Source organism: Capsicum annuum, chromosome 5 (assembly GCF_002878395.1).
Source record: "Capsicum annuum cultivar UCD-10X-F1 chromosome 5, UCD10Xv1.1, whole genome shotgun sequence".
Lineage (NCBI taxonomy): Eukaryota > Viridiplantae > Streptophyta > Magnoliopsida > Solanales > Solanaceae > Capsicum > Capsicum annuum.
The window spans coordinates 201548982-201572186 of record NC_061115.1 but is presented as its reverse complement, the minus strand read 5'-3'; the positions used below and the strand labels follow the sequence as shown (position 1 = coordinate 201572186).

General features: G+C 35.5%; 1 protein-coding gene, 2 non-coding genes and 1 pseudogene across 3 annotated transcripts; 1 reads left to right on the top strand and 3 right to left on the bottom strand.

Annotated features, from left to right (window-relative positions):
- Window positions 1-3308: 3308 nt before the first annotated feature.
- Window positions 3309-14750, bottom strand: LOC107872028 (annotated as a pseudogene).
- Window positions 14751-15571: 821 nt separating this feature from the next.
- On the bottom strand, window positions 15572-15732 carry LOC124899093. The gene has a single exon (XR_007056231.1). It is a non-coding gene; the product is annotated as a U1 spliceosomal RNA (small nuclear RNA).
- Window positions 15733-20026: 4294 nt separating this feature from the next.
- Window positions 20027-20187, top strand: LOC124899137. The gene has a single exon (XR_007056275.1). It is a non-coding gene; the product is annotated as a U1 spliceosomal RNA (small nuclear RNA).
- Window positions 20188-21134: 947 nt separating this feature from the next.
- On the bottom strand, window positions 21135-22261 carry LOC107872029. The gene is made up of 3 exons (XM_016718854.2): window positions 22034-22261; window positions 21828-21962; window positions 21135-21674 (listed from the first exon to the last, which is right to left on the bottom strand). Exons 1-3 carry the CDS (start codon window positions 22259-22261, stop codon window positions 21135-21137), a joined length of 903 nt encoding a protein of 300 aa, XP_016574340.2.
- Between the last annotated feature and the right edge of the window lie 944 nt (window positions 22262-23205).

Here is a 23205-nt window from a genome sequence, read left to right as displayed (position 1 = left end):
TTCTTGATTCACTTGAAATTTATACACTATCAACAAGTTGTTCCATATATAATGAAACCATTAAAACCATTTAGAACACATTAAACACCATAGAATCCAACAAAAGAGAATAGACAAGCACCTAGCTCAAGCTAGTAACACTAGTTTCATCGATTGAACTCTAAGTGATCCATTAAACCCAAACTTGTTTGGAATACACTTTGCACATTGTAGTTACACACTTTATCACTTAGATGCTTATTTATATCAATATCAACAACTTAAAAACTCAATTTATCCTCAAAACAAGGCAAAATAAGCTAGAATAGTAACACTAGAGTGCATAAATACACCCAACATCACTACACAAATTTCTGCAAAGGGAGATTCATATTCTCCACTCCTATCACTTCTTATCGTTTTGATATTTTTCTCTAACTGATTTTTAACTTCTGTCTTATATTTTCTAAACACATCTATTGTTTCATTCTTACTATTTAGCAAATAGACACAACGGTATCTAGTGCAATCGTCAATAAAAGTTAGATAATACTTTTTCCCACCACGAGATGGTGTTGACTTCAAATCACAAATGTCAATGCGGATTAAGTCTAAGGGATTGGAATTCCTTTCAATGGACTTATATGGATGCTTAGCATAATTTGATTCCACACACGTTTGACATTTTGATTTATTGTACTCAAAGTTTGGCAAAACTTCTAAGTTAATCATTTTTCGCAAAGTTTTGTGGTTAACATGCCCTAATCGTTCACGCTACAATTCATTAGACTCAAGCAAGTAAGAAGAAATAGATTTTTTATTAATTTCAACTATCATTACATTCATCTTAAATATGCCCTCAGTGAAAATTTTGATTTTAAGTCTATCGAGATACATAATTAGCTCCCGATACATCAACAAAGATACATTTTTTTCTTTATAAAAATATATAATAAGCTTCCGGTATATTTTTTTGATTATGAATCTGTAGAGATACATAATTAGCTCACAGATACATTTACAGAAGATACATAATTAGTTGAGATTTTTATAATTATTTTATAAGGATAAAGTTGCTGCTATGTGACCAAGAGGTCACGGGTTCAAGCCTTGGAAATAGCCTCCAGCAGAAATGCAAGGTAAGGATGCGTACGATACACCCTTGTGGTGGGGCTCTTCCCCGGACACCGCGCATAGCGATAACTTTAGTACACCGGGTTGCCCTTAATTTTATAATGGTGAAGATTTATGTAAATATGATAAATTGAATCGCCACATTAAATTCTCCTTATTTGGTGCACTTATATAGGCTACCAACTCCTATGCATGAGGAGATAAAAGAGACAGAAGAGATGGAAGTTGCTAAAGTTATTCCTATGAATGGAGGAATTGGAGACACTAGCTATGCAAAAAGTTCTCTTCTTCAGGTATATATTCATCATACAGCTTTTTTTTCCCCCTAGAAAGTAGAGATTTCATTTTTTTTCCAAAAGACTACTCATGATATGTAATGAGTAGGTTTATTATATCACAGAGAAGACTGAGCTAGGGTTAAGTCAGATGCAAATTCAAGATTTTAAATTTGTACATTTCTAGAAAAATAAATTAATATGTAATAATTATTAGATTAATAATGAAGTAATATTTTATTGACTAATTTAATTTTTTAGTTAATATTTTTACACTTTAAAAGAAACTTTTTAAAAAAATAGGGGAAAAGGTGCAGCTAGGCCTACATGAAATTTAGAAGGGTCCCTTCTTTGGCAATGGCCCATACACCTATGTTGTTGTGGGTTCCTACAAAGTTTACTTATAGTTCTTAAAATAATTTTCGATAGAATTATCAAATCTATCATAGCGGATTAAGATTTTCGGAAACCCGCGCTATATACTGTAGATCCATTCCTGGCTCTGCCTCTGCCTTTTCTCCCAAACAACTTATTAACCCCTAGTCTAACTAATAAAATACAACATTTAGTTGACATCAAATTAGTCTTATCATATCTAAGCGTTATGACATAAATTGAAGAGATATTTTTTTGTGTACTTGATTATTGTTGCATTGTATGTATAGCAAAAGGTGATTCTCATGACGAAGTCAATAGCAGATGAAACCATATATCTTCTCTCTACAACAACCTTTCCTATGGAGAGAAACCATATGCATTGCGGTCTGGACCTAACACTTCCTTGGACTAAGTTGCCTACTACCCATTTTCAAAACTTATTTTACCTTACCATTTAGACAAAAATCTTGAAAATTTGGTCAAATACCCACTTTATTCCATGTCATCATCCAACCTTTCCAAGCTAACAAATTCGTCCACAAGTTTCTAATAATACACTTTAACCCACGCCATTATTCACAATTATATAATACAAAATATCTTGAATTTTCAAAAATAATTATAAAAAAAACTCTAAAAGCTTAAAATAGAAGGTTCTGTTTCCCTCCAAAGAGCTTCGATTTAGGCACAATTTTGGCATAATTTTTCAGCGATCAATTCTAAATCAATCCACAAACATCATAAGCTTGTCCATTGCATCCATTATTACCCCATTTGTTTGCTACCTTCTCAAACACACTTTTCACCATTGTTAAAAAAGCTTTAAATCACTTACATTACTCAAAACCTCTTTAGAAAGTACATTACAGTAGCTCAGGCGATTCCAAGTTTATTTATCTATTCGGTAAACCCAATGATCATTTATTAGAAGCAATATTTGCAATTTTATGATTTTGTACGAATATCTGCCCAGTCATCGACCAGTCATCATCAGTTATCGATTGTTCATATATCCCGATATAGACCATCCGCATAATCGACCATCAACCAAAGCCTAATTCTAGGATATCTATTGCAAAATTTTCTCTGATTTCATGGGAGAATGGGAGGAGACTCCCAAATCTTAAAAATGGAAATCTTTTACTAAGATGACATTGCCCATTGCGTTTTGCTGCAATGGTTCATACTACGACTTGGTTGCAATTGTAATGGAGACCAGGGATCTAGATTGCGCGCTAAACGATGTGATCATTAGTTGTCCAATACATTCAAGGGAAAAAGTGCATCCTACGATCATGAATAATGATAAATATGTGTTGTTGTACATAATGGATATTGATGCTGATGATTTTAAGCTTATTTTAAGGATAAATGTAGTTAAGTCAAGCTAGAAGTCGCAGGTACTATAGTTTATGGCTGTATTTTGGATACATACCTCCATATTATAGTCAGGTGGCCTTCACTCAAAAGCCAGGATAATTTTAGAAGATGAAAATGTATGAAAAAGGAGGTAATCTACTGGGATTCCTCATGCGTCCTCGATCATATTGGCTTAACCGGGAATTCAATAATGCTAGGAACTCAGCAGGTTCTTCATTTTATTTCACAACCTATCAATCGTGTGTTTGAGAGAATGAGTATTGAGATAAAACACATCATACAACAGTTACAAAAATCTCTCTCACTCTCTCACACACACATACACACATGCAAAAAACCAAATAAAAGAAAACTGAAAAGAAAAGAAAGGAATAGGTAAAGCACAAAATCCAAATTATCCTGAAACTTTGTGAGTATTTATGCCACCAACAATTTGGTAAAGTTATTAACTGATCGGTATAAGAAAGAGTAACTAGGTGCACTAAGCTCTCGCTATCTGCGGGGTGGCGGAAAGGGCCAGACCAGAAGGGTCTATTATGCATAGCCTGCATTTCTGCAACAAGCTATTTCCACAGCTTGAAGAAGGTCACATGCATAAACCTTACCAGTTACGCCAAGGCACCCCTTTGAGCTGTAATCTTAATGAATTAAATAGAAGACTCAATAGCATAGACATGTTATATTAGAATCTTCTGCTTTTCAGGCACATAACATACAGTTTCAACTATGAATTCTAGCAACATGGAAAAATGCTCTATTTGAATAGTGTAATGTTGGGGCCAGAACAATGACAACAAAATATTCCAAAACTCTGAACAGGCACCACGTGAGAAAATATATCTTGTGCTAGTTAACTAAAAATAAGAGAAGGTCAAAGGTGAATTATAAAGAGAATTAAGTTGTCCCTATTATTAAATGATTAAATAAAGCGTATATAGTCAAATTTATGTTTTCGCATAATTAATAAAGTTAATCTCATAAAATAAACTCCTATAAATATTTTCTTAAGGAATTATCAAGTCAATCAGGGTCACTATTTTAAAACAGAGAAAGTATATTAAACATCTCGAACATCAAGAAATCCGTTATTGGCATTTATCTTTTTTGTCAATCTTTGACTTTTTTCTCTTATATTTTCCTCGAAATATTTGCTGAAAATTTAAAGTACTCTCTCAATAAGTCTATAATTATCCTCGTTAGTTTGTATTAAATTTATTGGTAAAGGAAAAAAACTTCTCTTCTCCCTACTTGTAATGACTCTTTAAGACCTCCTTTTTTTTCTTGGGTTATTTAAGCTTTTTGTTGGGAAAGGCAGGGCACAGTCAAAGAACCTGACAGGGTAGCAATGGAAAATTACTCAAGTCTAAAGTTTCTCTTTCAATTTGAACCAAGAGGAGACAATAAAATCCAAGAAAATAATGATAATAGGAAAAAAAATATATAACCACACAAATATGACAAGATAATAATAAAGGCAATGACACGAGACACCAAATTTACGTGGAAAACCATTCAATGTGAAGAGTAAAAAACTACAAGACCAAAACCCCCACTATAATCACCAAGAATTACAATATTTTCCTAGAAGATTACCACTAAACAAGTGCCAAACAATGAGAAACAACACAACAATGATAGCACCAAACTAGAGAATAAAAAGAAGCACAAACACCAAAAATGCAACTACTGTTCAAAAATGAAGAATAGGAGATACAGGATATCAAATCCACCTCCGTTAGTTTTTAATCAAATATTGAGATTAGAGGAACAAGCTGCCCGAAAATCAGCTCAATCAGACAAGAAACAAAGTGGGAATTGCAATTAGAAGTTGACTTTGTGGCTAGAATTTTAGGTGCAAAAATCAGCTTTGTTTTCTCACTTTGGCTACTGAAAAACTATTTTATGGATAGTGAATAAGAACTAAAAATGATCTATATATATGCCCCATAGTAATGGTCTGAAGTAGTCTTCTTGAAGCCCTGTAAACTCATAAAGGAACCAAACTTCCTGTAGCACTGCCTAGGAGCTTATTTCAAACCGTACATGCTCTTCTTCAATTTTCAAAAATAATTCTCTTTTCCCTTGACTTCAAAACCTTCGGGCTGCTCCATATAAATTTCTTCATCTAAGTCACCATGGAGAAAAGCAGTTTTAACATCTATTTGCTCAACCTCTAAATCTAGACTTACAGCTAAGCCTAGAACCACACAAATGGATGACATCTTCACAACTGGAGAGAATATCTCATCAAAATCAACTCTCTTTTTCTGGTTAAATTCCTTCACAACAACTTGTTATTGCTAGTCTTCGAAGCATAAAGTGTCTCAAGCTTATCCTAAAAACTTATGGCATGTGTCTCATTCACAATATGATTACTAACATTATATTCAACCCATTGTCTAATATAGCCATAAACTTATAGGTGCTCAAATTTCCAATCCTTATCTATCATTGATTGAGGTTTAGTAGATGCAAACACAGGTAAATGCATTTTCTTGACAAAGAGAAGATCTTTCATCTTGCCTTTCCAAGTATGATAGTTACTCCCATTAAAATACACCATCTTTCTCATATTAGCCTCCATCATTGAAATCGATAATCAATAATAACCACTCTCTGATACCACTTTGTTGGGAAAGGTAGGGGCACAGTCAAAGTGCCCGACAGGGTAGCAGCAGAGGATTACCCAAGTCTAAACTTTTCCTTTCAATTTGAACCAAAAGGAGACAAGAAAACCCAAGAAAATAATGATAATATGCAGAAACCATATAACCACACAAATATGACAAGATAAGAATAAAGGCAATCACACGAGACACCAAATTTACGTGGAAAACCATTCAATGTGAAGAGTGAAAAACCACGGAACCAAAACCTCCACAATAATCTCCAAGATTTACAATATTGTCCTTCTAAATTTCCACCAAACAAGTTCCAAAAAACAAGTAACAACACAACAAAGATAGCGCCAAACTAGAGAATAAAAGGAAGCACAAACACCAAAAATACAGCAACTGTTTGGAAATAAAGAATAGGATCTACAAGCCATCAAATCCAACTCAGATAGTTTCTAATCAAATATTGATATGATAGGAATAATATTTCCAAAAATCAGCTCAATCGGACAAGAAACGAAGCGGAAATCGCAATTTGAAGTTGACTGCTGTGGCTGGAATTTTAGGTGTGAAAATCAGCTTTCTTTTCTCACTTTGGCTACTGAAAAAATCTTTTGTGGATGGTGAATAAGAACTAAAAATGATCTATATATATGATCCATAGTAATGGGTCTATGGACAAAAGTGGGTTGGTACAAATTGAGCTTTATTTATCCACATAGGAAGGGACAAAGACCCATGATCCAACACTTTCTTCCCAAATCTATTAATGTATGAAATAGTCACATACCTTAATGTTAGTGTCGATTGGTAGAACCATTTGATGAAGAACATCTAAAGCAGCCTATTTTCAGTCAATGTGCCTGGATCACCAAGTCGATTGCAGTCTACTTGCCGAACTTTGCTAAAATCATGACTAAAAGAACTTCCTACCCAAACATACACAGATCTACTTGCATCTTTTCCTAAACCTGAAGTTAGAATAATGAAAATATATGCACCTTTAGAATACAAGCATCGGTGCTACAAGGAGCAAATTTCTCCAAGCTGGGCCGATGATAAACAATAGTTTTCACTAGGTTACAAGATGCTTCACCAGTATCCATAACACCGTTCAATATAGTCGGGCTCCTTTCATTGCATGGTTTGTCCTCCCATGACTCATGAAAGCCATCAAAAATAGTAGATTCTTTTCTAGAAAGATTAGAAACGCCTAGAATATCTCTAGACATATGTAATTCATCAACTTTACTCTCAATTATCTCTTGTGGGGAATGTAAAATCTCGCCTGCAGCCGCTGCTTCATTAAAAGAATCATTTGTCACTTCTGATATGCCAATGCCACCTTGTTTATGGGCACCACTCTTCAAATGTCTAGGTTTCCTCTTAAAATCATCACTCAGCAATGGCCGCTTTTGACAATTCGACAAACCACCTCTCTGCTTCGCAATAGAAAGGGGACACTTTTTAGATAGTCTAGGAGCTGATTGTGAAGAAGTCTGGGAAGCGAAGTTGACATCTATATACTTTGAATTTTTAGATGAAGACGAAGAAGTTAATTCTGCACAAGAGATAAGTAAAAGTAACACAAATGGAGAATATGAAAGACATTTTGAAATGATGCTTGAATCAGACAAGATGGAGTCACGAGAGAGAGAAGGAGGTGATGGGGCTGATGATGTGAAGATAACGATACTGTAGATGGCGATGATGAGCATAAAGATGATGAAGACAACATACAGGAAGAATGTAGGGTTTACTTGCAAAATTGTCTATTGTTTTAAACATAGAATCAGGATAGAATCCAGAGATACCTGACTTTGAAAACACAAAATCCTTCATATTCCCTGAAACAAACTTTCCCCTTAGCATGCTCCATGAATTTTCTATAACTGCAAGATGGGTTTCATGTTCACTCTCACATAATGCAAATGCAGGCACAAAGCCGCCCGAAGTAGCTTTTTGGAAAATCTCAAAGTCGATATTGTCCATATCCACCTTTCTTTCCCCTGGGTAAACCTTACTTGATGACTCAACAGAATCCCCTCCATTCTTTAATTTGTCCACCAATGGAAGGAAATTGGAGAATGCATCCCAGAAGTAGAAAGGTTCCTGCACTTTCTCATAACGAATAATCTGGTAAACAGCCCCACTGGAATCTCTTTCCATTATTGCGTCACTTTTTTTTACCAATCCAAACATATACTGATGAATGTATATGTATAATAAATGCACCTCTAGAATCTAATGTTGACGGAGAAGGTGTTAGGTTTAATATGTACGAAAAAGGTGTGAATGAAAAATAGAGGGACAGAACCTTTGAGGAAAAGACATATTGTTTTGGAAAAAGAGTGACTATTCAGATAGTTGTGTCTATTCAGAAAAAGATACAATGTTTCGAATGAACAGACATGACTCTTTCAAAGGATACACCTTTTCAGATAAACTATTGTCACCTTTAGGAAGGGGCACTTGATGGCTACATAAACCTGCATTTATCCACAAGTTTATGAATGAAAAATTTTCTGAAATAAAAACTCTTCTTGTCTTCAAAACATTCTTTGTGATAAATCAAATCGTTGAGTGAGTTCGACGAATCCAATTATTTGAGATACCACTATAGTTGGATTGAAAGCCATTTTATCCTAGGAGGAAGATTCCAAAACCTCGGGTACAGTGAGGGGAATTATTCCTTAAGAACACTCCATGAAGTTGGGGGACTTGGCTTTATATTTCTATTTCATCTTAATTTCTGAAAAAATAAAACACACTTCTTAAAAAGATCACTTTGATCTTGTGTTGAGGGTGTTTTTGTACTTCATAGTGTTCTTATTTTAAACTTGAACTAGTGTTGAAGTTGTTGTGCCTAAATACAGACTCTTGTACCTGAAAACACCATAGAATTACAATCTTAAGGAATAATTCTTGCAGAATCTGTATTGCTTATTTTTGGAGATTAAAGCTTTAATCTTTTTACACCGTTTGAACTTAACTAGTGATTCAAAGACATAAAATCTTCATCACAAGATAAAGATCATTCGATTGACAATTGGAAGTCATAAAACTTCATCGTTAACTAGAAACAAGAAGAAGAGTTTAAAGTTGCTTAACTTTATAAATAGTATTCTAAAAATACTAAATTTTATTGTCTTGTGCTGACAGGAAAAATGACTAACGAAAGTCAAATGTAAGATGTGGCTACTACTATGGGGGAAACTAGTATAGCCTCAACAAGTCGAGCAAATGCTCCGTAACCAATGGTGCCTACGGAGAAGCCCAAAAAATTTGCAGGCATTGACTTTAAGTGATGGCAGAAAAAGATGTTCTTTTACCTCACCACTCTATGCCTTCAAAGGTTTACTGGTGAGGATACTCCTGAGGTACCCGAGGGAACCTCAGACAAAGAGCATTTCATAATTGTAGAGGCTTGGAAGCATTCAGACTTCCTTTGCAGGAATTATATCTTAAGTGGTCTCCAAGACGACCTCTACAATATTTACAGTGGAACTAAGACATAGAAGGAATTGTGGGGGACACTAGAATGTAAATATAAGACAGAGGATGCGGGAATTAAGAAATTCTTTGTTGCAAGGTTTCTGGACTTTAAAATGATAGATAGCAAATAGTTTGTCTCTCAAGTTTAGGAATTGCAAGTAATCATCCATGATCTCTTAGCATAAGGTATATCTTTGAAAAATATCTTAGTTGAACAAATTAAAAATGTTCTTAGTACTCACATAAACTATTTTGTAGGTTTGATTGTGAATGATGCATTTCAAGTAGCAGCGATCATTGAGAAGCTACCACCTATGTGGAAAGACTTCAAAAACTACTTGAAGCACAAATGCAAGGAGATGACTGTCAAAGATCTTATTATCCGACTACGTATTAAAGAGGATAATAAGGCTACCGAGAGAAGGTCAAAAGGGAATTCTTCAATTAATGGAACACATATTGTAGAAGATGACCAAAATAATTCTAAGAAAAGGAAGAAAGTTGAAAAAGGAAGCAATCAACCCAAGAAAAAATTCAAGGGAAAGTGCTTCAACTGTGGAAAAATTGGTCATAAGTCCACGGATTATCGTGCCCCTAAGAAAGGCAAGAAAAAGGACTAAGATAATATGGTTGAGTCCAACAAAGAATGTGATGATCTGTGTGCTATGTTCTCAGAATGAAACTTGGTGGGGAATCCTTGAGAATGGTAGATGGATTCTGGTGCCACCCGCCATGTGTGTGCCAACAAAGAGTTGTTTTTGTCATTTGCTCTGGCTTAAGTAGAAGAAATGATCTACATGGCTAACTCCGCTACAGCTAAGGTAGAAGGAATAGGAAAAATGGGCTTGAAAATGACTTTAGGAAAGGTCTTGACACTTAACAATGTCTTGTACGTTCCGAAGTTATGTAGGAACTTGATTTCTGTTTCACTTCTAGACAAGAACGGATTCAAATGTGTAACCGTTTCTAGAAAAATTGTAATTAGCAAAGGAGAAGTATATGTAGGAAAAGGCTATATCACCAAGGGCCTTTATAAGATGAATGTAATGAATGTTGAAATCAATAAAAGTTCGAATTCTTCTTACTTGGTTGAGTCTTACAATTTGTGGCATGAACGTTTAGGCCATGTTAATTATAAAATTGTATGAAAACTGATTAACTTAGAGGTTTTGCCAAACTTTGAGTGCAATAAATCAAAATGTCAAATGTGTGTGAAATCAAAGTATGCAAAGCATCCTTATAAGTCCGTTGAAAGGAATTCCAATCCTTTTAACTTAGTACACACTGACATTTGTGATATGAAGTCAGTACCATTATGTGATGGGAAAAAGTATTTCATAACTTTTATTGACGATTGCACTAGATATTGTTATGTCTACTTACTAAATAGTAAGGACAAAGCAATAGATGCTTTTAGGAAATACAAAACTGAAGTAGAAAATCAGTTAGAGAAAAAGATAAAAATGATAAGAAATGATAGGGCCAGAGAATATGAATCTTCTTTCACCAAAGTATGTGTAGAGAATGGAATTGTCCATCAAACTACGGCCCCGTATTCACCTCAATCTAATAGAATTGCGGAAAGGAAAAATCGAACTCTGAAGGAAATGATGAATGCTTTACTTATAAATTCTAGTTTACTGCAAAACTTATAGGGGGAGGCTATCCTTATAGCCAATCGCATACTCAATAGATTTCCCCATAGTAAGACAGAATCAATTCTTTATAAAGAATGGAAAGAAAGGAAATCCAACTTGAAATATTTTAAAGTGTGGGGTTGTCTAGCAAAGGTCCAAGTTTCTATGCCTAAAAGGGTTATGATAGGACCTAAGATGGTGGACTGTGTGTTCATAGGATAGACTAAAAGTGGTAAAGCATGTCGGTTTTTGGTTCATAAATCCGAACATCCAAATATAAATGAAAATACGGCAATTGAATTAGATAATGCTAAATTCTTTGAAAACATCTATCCGTATAAAACTAGACATGAACAGTATAGTGGAGGATCTAAATGAACTTGAGATGAACCAAGTGAGAATGTACATAATGAAGAGAATCCAAGACGTAGTACACGTCAAAGAACATCTACTACGTTTGGATCCAATTTTGTAACATTTCTCTTAGAAAATGATCCTCAAATGTTTAAAAAAGCGATGTCGTCGTCAGACTCATCCTTTTGGAAAGAGGCAGTCAATAGTGAGATTGATTCAATCTTAAGCAATGATACATGGGAATTGGTTGATCTTTCTCCAGGAAATAAACCTTTAGGTTCTAAATAGATCGTTAAAAGGAAAATGAAAGTGGATGGTACTATTGATAAATACAAGGTAAAACTTATAGTATAAGGCTTCAAGCAAAAAAAAAGGCCTTGATTACTTTGATACATACTCTCCAGTAACAAGGATAACATCAATTCTAATATTAATTGCCTTGGCGGCAGTAAATGGTCTTGAAATCTATCAAATAAATGTGAAAACGGCATTCCTAAATGGAGAATTTGAGGAAGAAATTTACATAGAACAACCTGAGGGCTTTGTGGTTCCAGGAAAGGAGAATAAGGTGTGTAAACTTATTAAGTCATTGTATGGACTAAAACAAGCACCTAAACAATGGCATGCAAAGTTTGACCAAACCATGTTGGCAAACGGATTCAAGATAAATGAATGTGATAAATGTGTTTACATTAAAGACACTCCAAATCCCCAAGTCATTGTTTGTTTATATGTGGATGATATGTTGATCATCAGTAGAGATATTTTGACATAAATGCAATGAAACGAATGCTCGAGAGCAAGTTTGATATGAAAGAACTTAGAGTTCCGGATGTGTTCTAAGGTATAAGAATCCATAGAAATCCACAAGGGTTGGCATTGTCACAATCTCATTATATCAAAAATGTACTTGACAAATTCAAGTATATGGAATTCGGTATTGCCAAGACTCCTTTGGATGTGAGCTTTGAACTTCAAAAGAATGAAGGTGAAAGTGACTCACAATTGGATTATGCAAGAGTATTGGGATGTTTAATTTATATAATAAACTGTACACCACCAAACATAGCATGTGCAATCAGTAAGTTTAGTCGGTACAATAGTAATCCCAACAAAACCCATTGGATGGCAATGAAAAGAGTTTTGGCGTATCTTAAATACACTCAAGACTATGCTTTGCATTATAATAAATTTTCCGTGGAACTTGAAGGAGTTAGTGATGCAAATAGGATCACCGGGTCAAATGAAGTAAAATCCACAAGTGGATATGTATTTACTATTGGTGGAGGAGCAATCATTGGTGGAGGAGCAGTCTCTTGGACATCATCCAAACAGACTTGTATTGCTCGCTCTACAATGCAATCTGAATTTATCGCATTGGATAAAGCCGGTAAAGAAGTAGAATGGATCCGAAATTTCTTGGAAGATATTTCTTATTGGCCCAAACCAATGTCATCAGTATGTATACACTATGATAGATAAGCGGCAATAGGTAGGGCCGGGAGCATAATGTACAATGGTAAATCTCGTCACATACGATGGAGACATAATACTATTAGAGAACTTCTCTCTAGTAGAGTTATCACTGTTGACTATGTAAAGTCAAAGGATAATGTGTCGGACCCACTTACAAAAGGCTTATCTAGAGAAGAAGTGGAAAAGAAATCCAAAGGAATGGGTTTAAGGCCTATGACAAGTCAGCATAGCGGTAACTCTACCTAGCAGATGGGGATCCCAACAGCTAGGTTCAAGGAGATGAAACAAACTTGTGTCTGACAGGTTCAACATTGTCAAAATACCAACCCATTCTCATGATGTAGACAATATTTAGTAAAAAAGAATAAGACTTAAGGTGAGAAGTCTTTTAATGATTATCTAAATTTGGCAGATTTGACCAAATAGTTTAATCTATGGGATTGAAAGTTTAGAAATCACCTATGAAGGAGAATGTTAGTAAAGGCCTATTCTCTAAGCTCTCATGAATCTGGGACGTGTTCATGACTGAAAAGAACAAAATTGTGAGAACCATAAATAATAAAAGGCTAGTTGTGTGACATGTGCTGCCTAGGTGTACATTAAAGCTCGATGGTTCAAAGATATCAAATTTATCGATTGACCGAGTGCATCCGATGCATGTTCACTATGGAGTTCAAAGGGAAACCCACTTATCTAGATGCAATCAGTCTTTGCTTGATGATCAAATACTTGTCCATAAAATTTTACGAAAAAATATCCATTCCCCATTTATGTGGGGGATTTTTTGGTTCAATATATATGAAAAGGTGTGAATTATTCCTTAAGGTCACTCCGTGAAGTTAGGGGACTTGGCTTTATATTTCTGTTTCATCTTAATTTCTGATAAAATAAAACACATTTGTTAGAAAGATCACTTTGATCTTGTGTTGAGGGTGTTTTTGTACTTCATAGTGTTCTTGTTTTAAACTTGAACTAGTTTTGAAGTTGTTGTGCCTAAATACAGATTCTTGTACCCAAAAACACCATAAAATAACAAAAGGATCATTTAACATTTTTGGAGTGAGATACAAAGGATTGTATGGTGAATGAGGTGCGACTCTATACATCCGTAATGATGAACCTGGGCTCAAAGGTAGAGCATGGACCCTTTTTTGGCATTTTAACAACTGATAAGCAAAACCAATATTTGGATCCACGATACTCCTTGTTTCCTTTACATACTCAAATGCATCATCAAAACTTTGTTCTTCTCTCCACATTAGATGAGCGATAACCAACGAGGTTGACCGAGAGACCCCTTGGTAGCAATGAACAAAAACCCTTCCATGTTTCTCCCTGACATCTTTAAAGTAGTCAAAAACATCATAGAGAATACTAGTAATATCTTCTGACAGGCTATCATGTAACCATAAAACCTGGTATACGAAATCAGACTTGAAATACTCGGGGCAAACAAACCCCACACAGTTAAGAACATGAGTAATCCCATTTTTCTTTAGTATATCCCTATCTGTTGCAACTGCATCCCCACCAAGAAAGACATGTTCAGCCACCTTTGAACACTCTTTATTGAAGAAAGCAATCTTTTCTCTTCTCACAAGCCTGCCATTGATCTCTGGATTTTTATGTATGTTCAACAAATCCATCTTAAGCCTTTCACTATTGCTATTCATATCCCTTCCACTGGGGGTAGAAGGAAGTGGCCACTCTCCAATATCATCGGATCCTGATCTCAGCCACTCACCTAAACTTCTACGAGCAATTGCCAATGGCTGCAATGGTGGAAGACGCAGCCTAGCCTTAAAACTCTATGTCGACCTATGGGCTAAAGGCCTCCGACCATGAGAACTATTACCTCCATTTGGATCCAACCCATCTTTTCTGATATCTGGATTAAGCGGAGGCAGTGAAGTCCTCAAAGACAACCAAGATGCTGACCGCTAGTACATTCTCCCACTATTTGCAAGTTGGCTTGGCTCCTGAGAGCCATCAGCTCCATCAGCTGAGGCATCTTCCTTTTCGAACATTCGAACTATCAAAACTAGGGACGAAGTCTAACAGCCAAACTATAGAGGATACAATGATATCTCTGTAGTGCATTTTTATATAGATGATCATGCATTAATTGCTTAATGGGATCAGTCTACAAAATGTGTAAATGGAGATAGTAGAGCGTTAAATTCCTCAATTAGTATCACATTAATTTTTAATCCCCCGTCAATGTGATAGTTAACACATCAACATGTATTGATGATGAGCATTGAGAACTTTGAGTTTTCATATCTGATTTGATATACTTCACTTGAGATGAGGGTCTATTCAAAATAGCCTCTCTACTTCCTTAAAATAGGGGTAAGGCAACATACACACTACCCTCAAACACCTTGTGAGATTAGAAGGAGTATGTTATTGTTGTATATAACATGGTTAGAGTTGGAAGCAATCTTTTGATCAGATGTGCTGGAAAAGGCGTATGGTTCTGAGTGTACACTATCTTTTACAATGACCAGCATCTCAGTCTATCAAGTAAAATCATTACATATGTTCAATCTAACAACGCCCTCCACCTCATTCTATCAAGTAAAATAATTACATGTGTTCAATCTAACAGTCGAAATTCAAACATTATTAGATGAAAAGGCTGTTGAATTATGAAATAACAGTAGACATATGACCATGTTGAGAATAACAAGACCATGTTCCTTTAAACAAGCTAGTAAATCTCTCATATGTAAAAGCTTCTATTTGTAAAATTTATGAGTATAAACTTTTAAGAATGTGGGTGCTAGAGTAATTCATAAGCCTATAAATGAGATATTAGAAAACAATTGGACTTTGAATTAATTGGGTAGGGGCCGCGTTAACACAGGCACCCGCTGCCACAAATTATAACGTAGGCTCGACCACTTGGATCGACCTTAGGTAGGCACCCCTCCTAAGTGCAATGGAGGTCACCAGCCTAGGCCATGGGCCTTCATGATCGCCCATTGACCCCGTCCAGGTATGTATGTTTCTTGGTGGTCCTTGCCCCAATTTTATAGTATCTCCCTACTACTATTCTATCTTCTTCACTTGACGATGTGGGACTATTAGTCCTTTGGCCTTCATATCATTGTCAATTGGAACGCTCAAATCCAAACTTGTGTCTTCACTATGCATCTTTCTATTTCTCAAATAAAAGAGTAAATGAGTAACCAAATATTGAAAAGTTGCTCATTGGATCCTGTTTCTTGGCATAATTGAGTGTAACAACATTAACAATGCTAGAAAAATAACATATGAGAAGGCACTAAGTTTTTGAATAGAATATAAAAGACGGACAAAAATGTTGCAGAAATGAAACTCATCTACCTGCTCAAATATAAGATAATGTACTTTATGAATGATGGATATTTTGAATTATTAGGAGACACTGCATCTTGATGTGATAGACGTAAAATAGTGTAACTTTCTCCGTTATTACTACAATGTTTATGAGCTGCTGATTGAGTGAAAAATATTATATGCTTGTTCGCTTAGTTATAGTCTAGTGATATGAGTGAAAGAAATGAATGGTAGTCGAAAATTATCCTCTACAACTCCCTGACCCCCAAAAGACAATGGAGGCTCTAGTCCCAGGGTCATGGTTCATCCACCAGACTTGGTTTCTAGTCTCATTAACGCTCAAGGATACAGTGGTCCAGACCTTGTACAAGTAAGGTTGTGCCAATCAATGTTGCTACCGTGTAATATCAAGAAATAAAATGATTAGCTTTCCATTTGCATTAGAATTTAACATCTTTTTGCGTTGGAATTTTTGGTCTGCAAATTTTGATGAATGAAAAGATTACCTAATTTAGCTTACAATAGATATTTTTTGGTTGAAAAAGAACTAAAGAGACGAACGGTTTGCCCCTATGCAGGAACTCATAAAAGCAAACCGTTTCGTTCTTGAATTCTTCTGCAAAAAAGAAAAGGAAATTAGGAGAGCACCCCTCCGAAGAGCAATGGAGCTTACCAACCTAGGCCATGAGCCTTGTTGATCTCCCCCCGTCCAGTTAAGTATGTTTTTTAAAGCATCTAGTTGCAACTTTTCTGTCTTATTCACTTGTCCATGTGGGATTATTGTATGATTAGCCAAGAATGCAGTGCTAGACTATAAAAAAAGTAATTGACATCCTCAATGTCCAAAAGAAGCAATTCATGCGTAGTTTATACTATTGATTACTCCTAAAGAACCAGAAACATTATATATTGCATCATTAAATAATAGTAGTAAATTCCTCAAACATACAGAGGCTGATTTAGAATTTGAATTTGATTTAGAAGTTGTCAGAGGTGGTTCACCTGAATGTACATGTTATAGTGCTGCAACACCCGATGACCATTAGAGGCAATTTGCTGACTAAGCTTTTCATTGAACATTTTCCATGACTTAGAAACTAGAAATTTCAAAGCCAGTTTAGGCAACAACATAATTCTCTAAGTCATAGTTACTTTCTTCCCTTTCCTTCTGTACATTGGCTCTGTGCTAATGATTTTCATAACTGTTGTTCGTTCCAAGCCATTTTTAACGATAAAATGGCATTTAGTATTTTACAATTATGGTCACTTATTCCAAACTGTTCAACATGCCTTCTCCACTATTGTATTTTCTTTTCATATTGTAAAGTTGCTTCCATATGGCCAAAAGGTCATGGGTTTAAGTCCTGGAAACAACCTCTTGCAAAAATGCAAAGTAAGACTGCGTACCATAAACATTTGTGGTTCGGCCCTTTCCCTAGAACCCATACATACTGTTAAGTCCTTAGTTTTGATGATTGATAAAATATATGTTGGGACCTCATTCCTGAAGAATGTGTGATGACAAAGCTGCAACAACTTAGGGGCCTAGTTGGACCTACAGATCACTGTCATTGCCAACTACACAGTTGGACGAAACTACAAAAGTTGGTGGGAAAGGCTGCTACACTTTTTCCCTTCAACCAATGAGATTCATCCTAGGTTTTTTCGTTTCATATATATATTGCTCGTATTCTACAACAAGAAAACCGAGCTTCCATACACTCACAACAATATTTCTCTTGAGGATCTTGAATCAAAGTTTCTTTCGCAATAGGGATCACGAGTCTTTTTATTTTAATCTTAAACTTTGCATATTGTTGTTTGTATGTTATTAGTAGGTATAGTGTTGTAAGTTCCAAACTCATTGTTTTCATCTAGAGTTAGGTGATACGAAGATAGAGTTAGCTTTTATTCCAGTTAGAGTTAGCTGGGGTGTCGTGCAGTAGAGTTACTGCAAGTTTCTCTTTGTAATAGAGCTATTATTAGGAGAAGAAGGATTAGGAGGTTAATCCTTGATGCCATGGAGCTTGTATTCAAGTTTGGTTGAATATTAGTAGAGCTTAGAAATCCTGGAGGTAGGTCATGGATTTTCTCCCTTGAGCAAGGAATTTCAACGTAAAATTGGTATGTCTCTCATTTACTCTTTCACGCACTTTACTGTTTCGTTTCATGCTGTTAAAGTATGTTTGGGACTAGGTCTCAAAGTTGAGGAGCAACTCACTACAACTCTTCACATACCAGTATTCCCTTTGATGATTTTGATTTTCTTTACTTGAGTCGAGAGTCCATTGGAATCGGTTTATCTACCTTCACAAGGTGGGCGAAGGCCACTTATGCACCACCCTCCCTAGATCTCACTCAAGGGATTACACTGGGTATGTTGTTAAACTGTTTTTCTATATTTGTGGTAGTTGGTGAATGTTTCTTATCAATATTAACTAGCTATATGCTTGAATAAGGAAGTAGCAGAAACCAGTAACAAATGATTATGGGATTACGATAATATTTGTTTCAACTACTAGTAGAACAGGACAATTTTGGTCTAGTGGTAAGAGTGCAACATTTGATGTGAGGGTTAAACACACGTCATGGTTCCGACAATTTTTGTTGGACCTTCATCTCAAGATAAAACAACCTAAAAAGGAATAGCAAAAGGACAAGAAACAACAGAAATTACCACACTCAATAATACCATTGACAAGATTCACTAAGTATTACGACAAATGATACAACTCTGAAATAATATTAATACTATTGCTAATAACATGGACAACATAGTCGTCCTACCTACTAGTACTAACACAATCATAATGTCCTCGATAAGCTGAAGCTGCTCCATGTCATGTCTATTCACCTCCCTCCAATATTTCTTCGATCTACCTCTACCTCGCCTGAATTCATACCTAGAAAACCTCTCACACCTACGCACTGGGGCATCCGTGTCCCTCCTTATCACATGTCAGAACCATCTCAACCTCGCTTCCATCATCTTAGCTTCCACCAAAGCCACTCCTACCTTATCTCAAATAACCTCATTTCAAATCCTATCTTTCCTATTACACTCACAAATCCATTATAGCATTCTCATCTCCACCACCTTCATATTTTGGATGTGAGATTTCTTGACTGGCCAAAACTCCGCCCCATACAACGTAGCCGGTCTAACCACCATTCTGTGAGACAATGATGATATGAGTTGAACTTAAATGTGAAACATGATGATTAGTTAAAAATGTCAATTATTATTATTTTTGCTGACATCTTTAGGCAGGCAGCTGTGAGAAATTTTCACCCGTCTAGCAGTAATCGTTCGTTCAGAGTACGATTTACGACTAGTTGAATATGACAATGATAACATTCAGCATCCTGAAAGTTGAGCCTGCAACTATTGTTTACTTTGTCTCCATCAACAAAAACATACCCAGTGTAATTCTATAGATGGGATTTAGGGAGAAAAGAGTGTATGCAAATTTTATCCCTACCTTGTAGAGGTAGAGAGGCTATTTCCGAAAGACCCTCTGCTCAAGTAATGCACGACAAAATAGTTTAACAACAACGAAAACCCTCTATAATCCCACACATCAAATGGCTTAAAAAAATACAGAAGTAAAGAGGACATAGCAAATAATGTTAAAAACATTACATAACATTCAGAAAATGAGGAACAATAACAACAACCAAATACTATGATAACCAAGTACAAGAAATAATTGGGAGTAGCTTAAACATGGGACAAGAAACTACAAGAATAGTGGAAAAAAAATGACAGGACTATTTATCTCATATGTTAGTTTCGATTTAAACTGAATGAAGTGCATGTTTCCTACTTCAGAGTTAAACTAACATTGTTAAATTTTCATGATTGTTAGTTTGTTATACTAAATACAGAAAGATGTACTTAGTCCCACATACTTAAGTGAAGAATATTCAATAGTAGCATGGAGATACTACAAAAATAGGCCAAATACATCAGAGAAAGATACTTACCTGGACGGGGTGAATGGGAGACCAACAAGGTCCATGGCCTAGGTTGGTGACCTCCATTGCACTTTGGACGGGTGCCTGCCTAAGGTCGGTCCAAGTGGCCGAGCCTACGTTATAATTTGTTGCAGCAGGGGCCTGTGTTCGCGCGGCCCCTACCCAATAAGTTCAATTATTTTGATTGTTTTGTTTATGTTTTTATATGATATATGATCAACTGCTTGAACAAGTACTCTTTATAGTTTGTATCTTTTCCAGTTGCAAACCTCTCAATGGATCTTTTAATTCTACAAATTGTTCTTGTAATAATGCTTGAATTTTAACTGTTGGATTGAATGTGTGCAATAATTTTACTCAATAGATTGATGTGGCGGTCATTGTAATAGTCGGTGTACACTAAGAACCAGAGGCCTTTTGATGCGCATTCAATCAAACACATTGCTTCTAATTCCGACCATGTATACAATAATATCTGTACAACAACATACCTGGTGTAATCTCACAAACAAGGACTTGGAGGCTCAAGTAAAGTATATCAAAGTATGAATGAAAACTCAAACCTCTCAATTCTTATCATTAATACATGTCTACGCATAATTGTTGTTATTTTGGGTCCTCCTAAAATCATATTCCAATATGAACTTCAGCAAGTTCAAACAATTTTCTGGAAAATGAAAAACTCTAACAAGAAAGAGATGAAGATTAGAAGATTCAAGTCCACTGAATCCACAGTGTATCCTTACGGAAATAATTTCCCTCATGTACCCGAGGCTATGGAATATATCCTCCTAGGATAAAATGAATCACTTCAACAAAATGGTGGTTCCTCAAATTCTTCCGAACAACGAACTCACTCAATGGTAGCAAATCACACTTGAGTTTTGTAAGCAAGAGGAGTATTTTATTAATAACTCAAAAAATATATTTATAGCTAACTTTCTAACTACACTCCAATTTAAATTGGGATAACTAATTCCTATTCAAATAATAAAGTGACAACTAATTCCTAAGTCACATAGGACTCTAATAATTAAAAATTACTAAAAATATCTATTCATACTTTATTTCTGAGACATATTTTCAACACTCCTCCTTGGATCAGAAATTTACTCGGCTTTGATTGAATTTGACCTCTTGAATAAATCTGTCAATTCATCTTTGTTCTTGCAAGGCTTGTGTGCATCTTCTGAAATTATTTTGATTGCAATATTCTCTTTTCCTTCTATAGGAATATAGTCACCATTCCCAATTCTGATTTTCTTGTTTTTGAAAGGCAAAAACTTTTTAAAAAGAGTTTTGTAATATGTCATGGGGTTTGTACAACCACTATCAATCATCCAAAAATTAGATTTCTTGGTTAAAGAATATGTTGCCACAAATAAGTGATCTTCTTCTTCTTCGGTGACTTGGGCATCTGCTTTATATTTTTCAGATTTGTTTTTGCAAATCACGACTTCATGGCCACGTTGATTGCAAATCTTGCATTTTGCATCTGGTTTCTTCCAACATTTAAATGGAGGATGGCCTATTTTGTCAAAGTGCTGGCAAAGTGGGTAGTTATTACCCTTGCTTTGAGTCTTGTGGTTGGCCGCCGAAGCTCTTTCAACCATACTATCTTGCCTCATAAGCCTCCTTTGCTCTTGCGTCTGCAACATATTTAACAATTCTGCCAAGGTAATCTTGGACAGGTCTTTTGTATTTTTCAAGGTAGTTATTGATAATTTGTATCTTTTAGGAACAGTAACAAGAATTTTTTCAACAATTCTTGAAACTTTAAATTTTGTGTCAAACAATCTTACATTGTTACCAATGCTAAGAAGTCGGTCTGAGTACTCTTTGACAGTCTCAGATTCCTTCATCTTTTGCAATTCGAATTCCCTTATTAGATTCAACACCTTCATGCCTCGTATTCTTTCATCTCCGGCATATTCTTCCTTCAAATAATCCCAAATTTATTTTGGTAATTTAAGGATCATAATTCTCATGAAAATTATTGGAGACAAACTAGCAAACAAAATTGCTTTTGCCTTTGATTTTCTGATTTTCTTTTCCTTGGGCTTTTGATCTGGGCCACTGTAGGATTATCGGGCAGCAGAATAACATCATAATCCTCCTCCATAGACTCCCAAAGATCTAAAGTCTCAAGATAAGTATCCATTCTTATTTTCCAAAGATGGTAATTCTCACCATCAAAGACTGGAGGAGCTATTTGGGAAAAGTTTTCAGAATTCATCTTTCTCACAGATCTCTCAAGAAACTGTCTCTGATACCAATTGTTGGTTTTTAGATTTGAAATTAGAGAAATAACAGAGAAAGAGTTGGAGAAAAATAATTTCAGAAGATGCACACAAGCCTTGCAGGAACAAAGATGAATTGGCAGATTTATTCAAGAGGTCAAATTCAACCAAAACTGAGACAATTTCTGATCCAAGGAGGAGTGTTGAAAATATGTCTCAGAAATAAAGTACGAACAGATATTTTTAGTAATTTTTAATTATTAGAGTCCTACGTGACTTAGGAATTGAAATTTACTAAAAATTACTAAAAAGGGACTAAACTTCGGCAAAACCACTTAATACATTTCTTTTTTTGCACACATGTTTTAAAAATACTAGCTTCGGTCCCGGAGATAGGAGGTATAACCGGTTAGGATATACTATTAACCATGTGGTCATCCCATATAAATACAATTTATATTATTAATAAAATCATTAGTTGAATAGATCACTGTGTTAACATGTGTGTCACGATCCGAACTAGGGCCTGGCCGTGACGGACATCCGAAACTATGAAGACCCAAATGTCCTACACTGTCTGGTAGTCATGCAAAACATTAATATAATAAGAGAATATGTGGAAATACAATCTGATATAGATTCATGGTCATTAACTCTGAGTTTCAGGACATGAGAATGAAAGTTACAATTCAAAACATCTGAATAAGATCTGACTCAGTTTTCAAAATCTCTACTACATATCAAAACCGTTCTAAAAACTGGGACAAGGCCCCCAGTAGAACAAACTAACGGAATAACATAATCTAAAATAATAAGCCTTCTGGAATAAAGAAGGCTCACCACTGAATGGATCACTTCTCTCTGGAATACTCTACTGATTAGCTGGACCCTTGGACTGAGTCTCCGAACCTAGAAGGTAGGGGGTCATTACAGATGTACT

Bases quoted from the DNA above. Each gene is read 5' to 3' on its own strand.
- LOC107872029 (XM_016718854.2), bottom strand. From the start codon at position 22,261: ATGAATTCTGAAAACTTTTCCCAAATAGCTCCTCCAGTCTTTGATGGT. The intron at 21,963-22,033 runs GTTTGTCTCCAA...GATTATTTGAAG, and splicing joins AAAAGCAATTTTGTTTGCTA to GAAGAATATGCCGGAGATGA. The intron at 21,675-21,827 runs GTAAGATTGTTT...AATATGTTGCAG, and splicing joins TTCTTAGCATTGGTAACAAT to ACGCAAGAGCAAAGGAGGCT.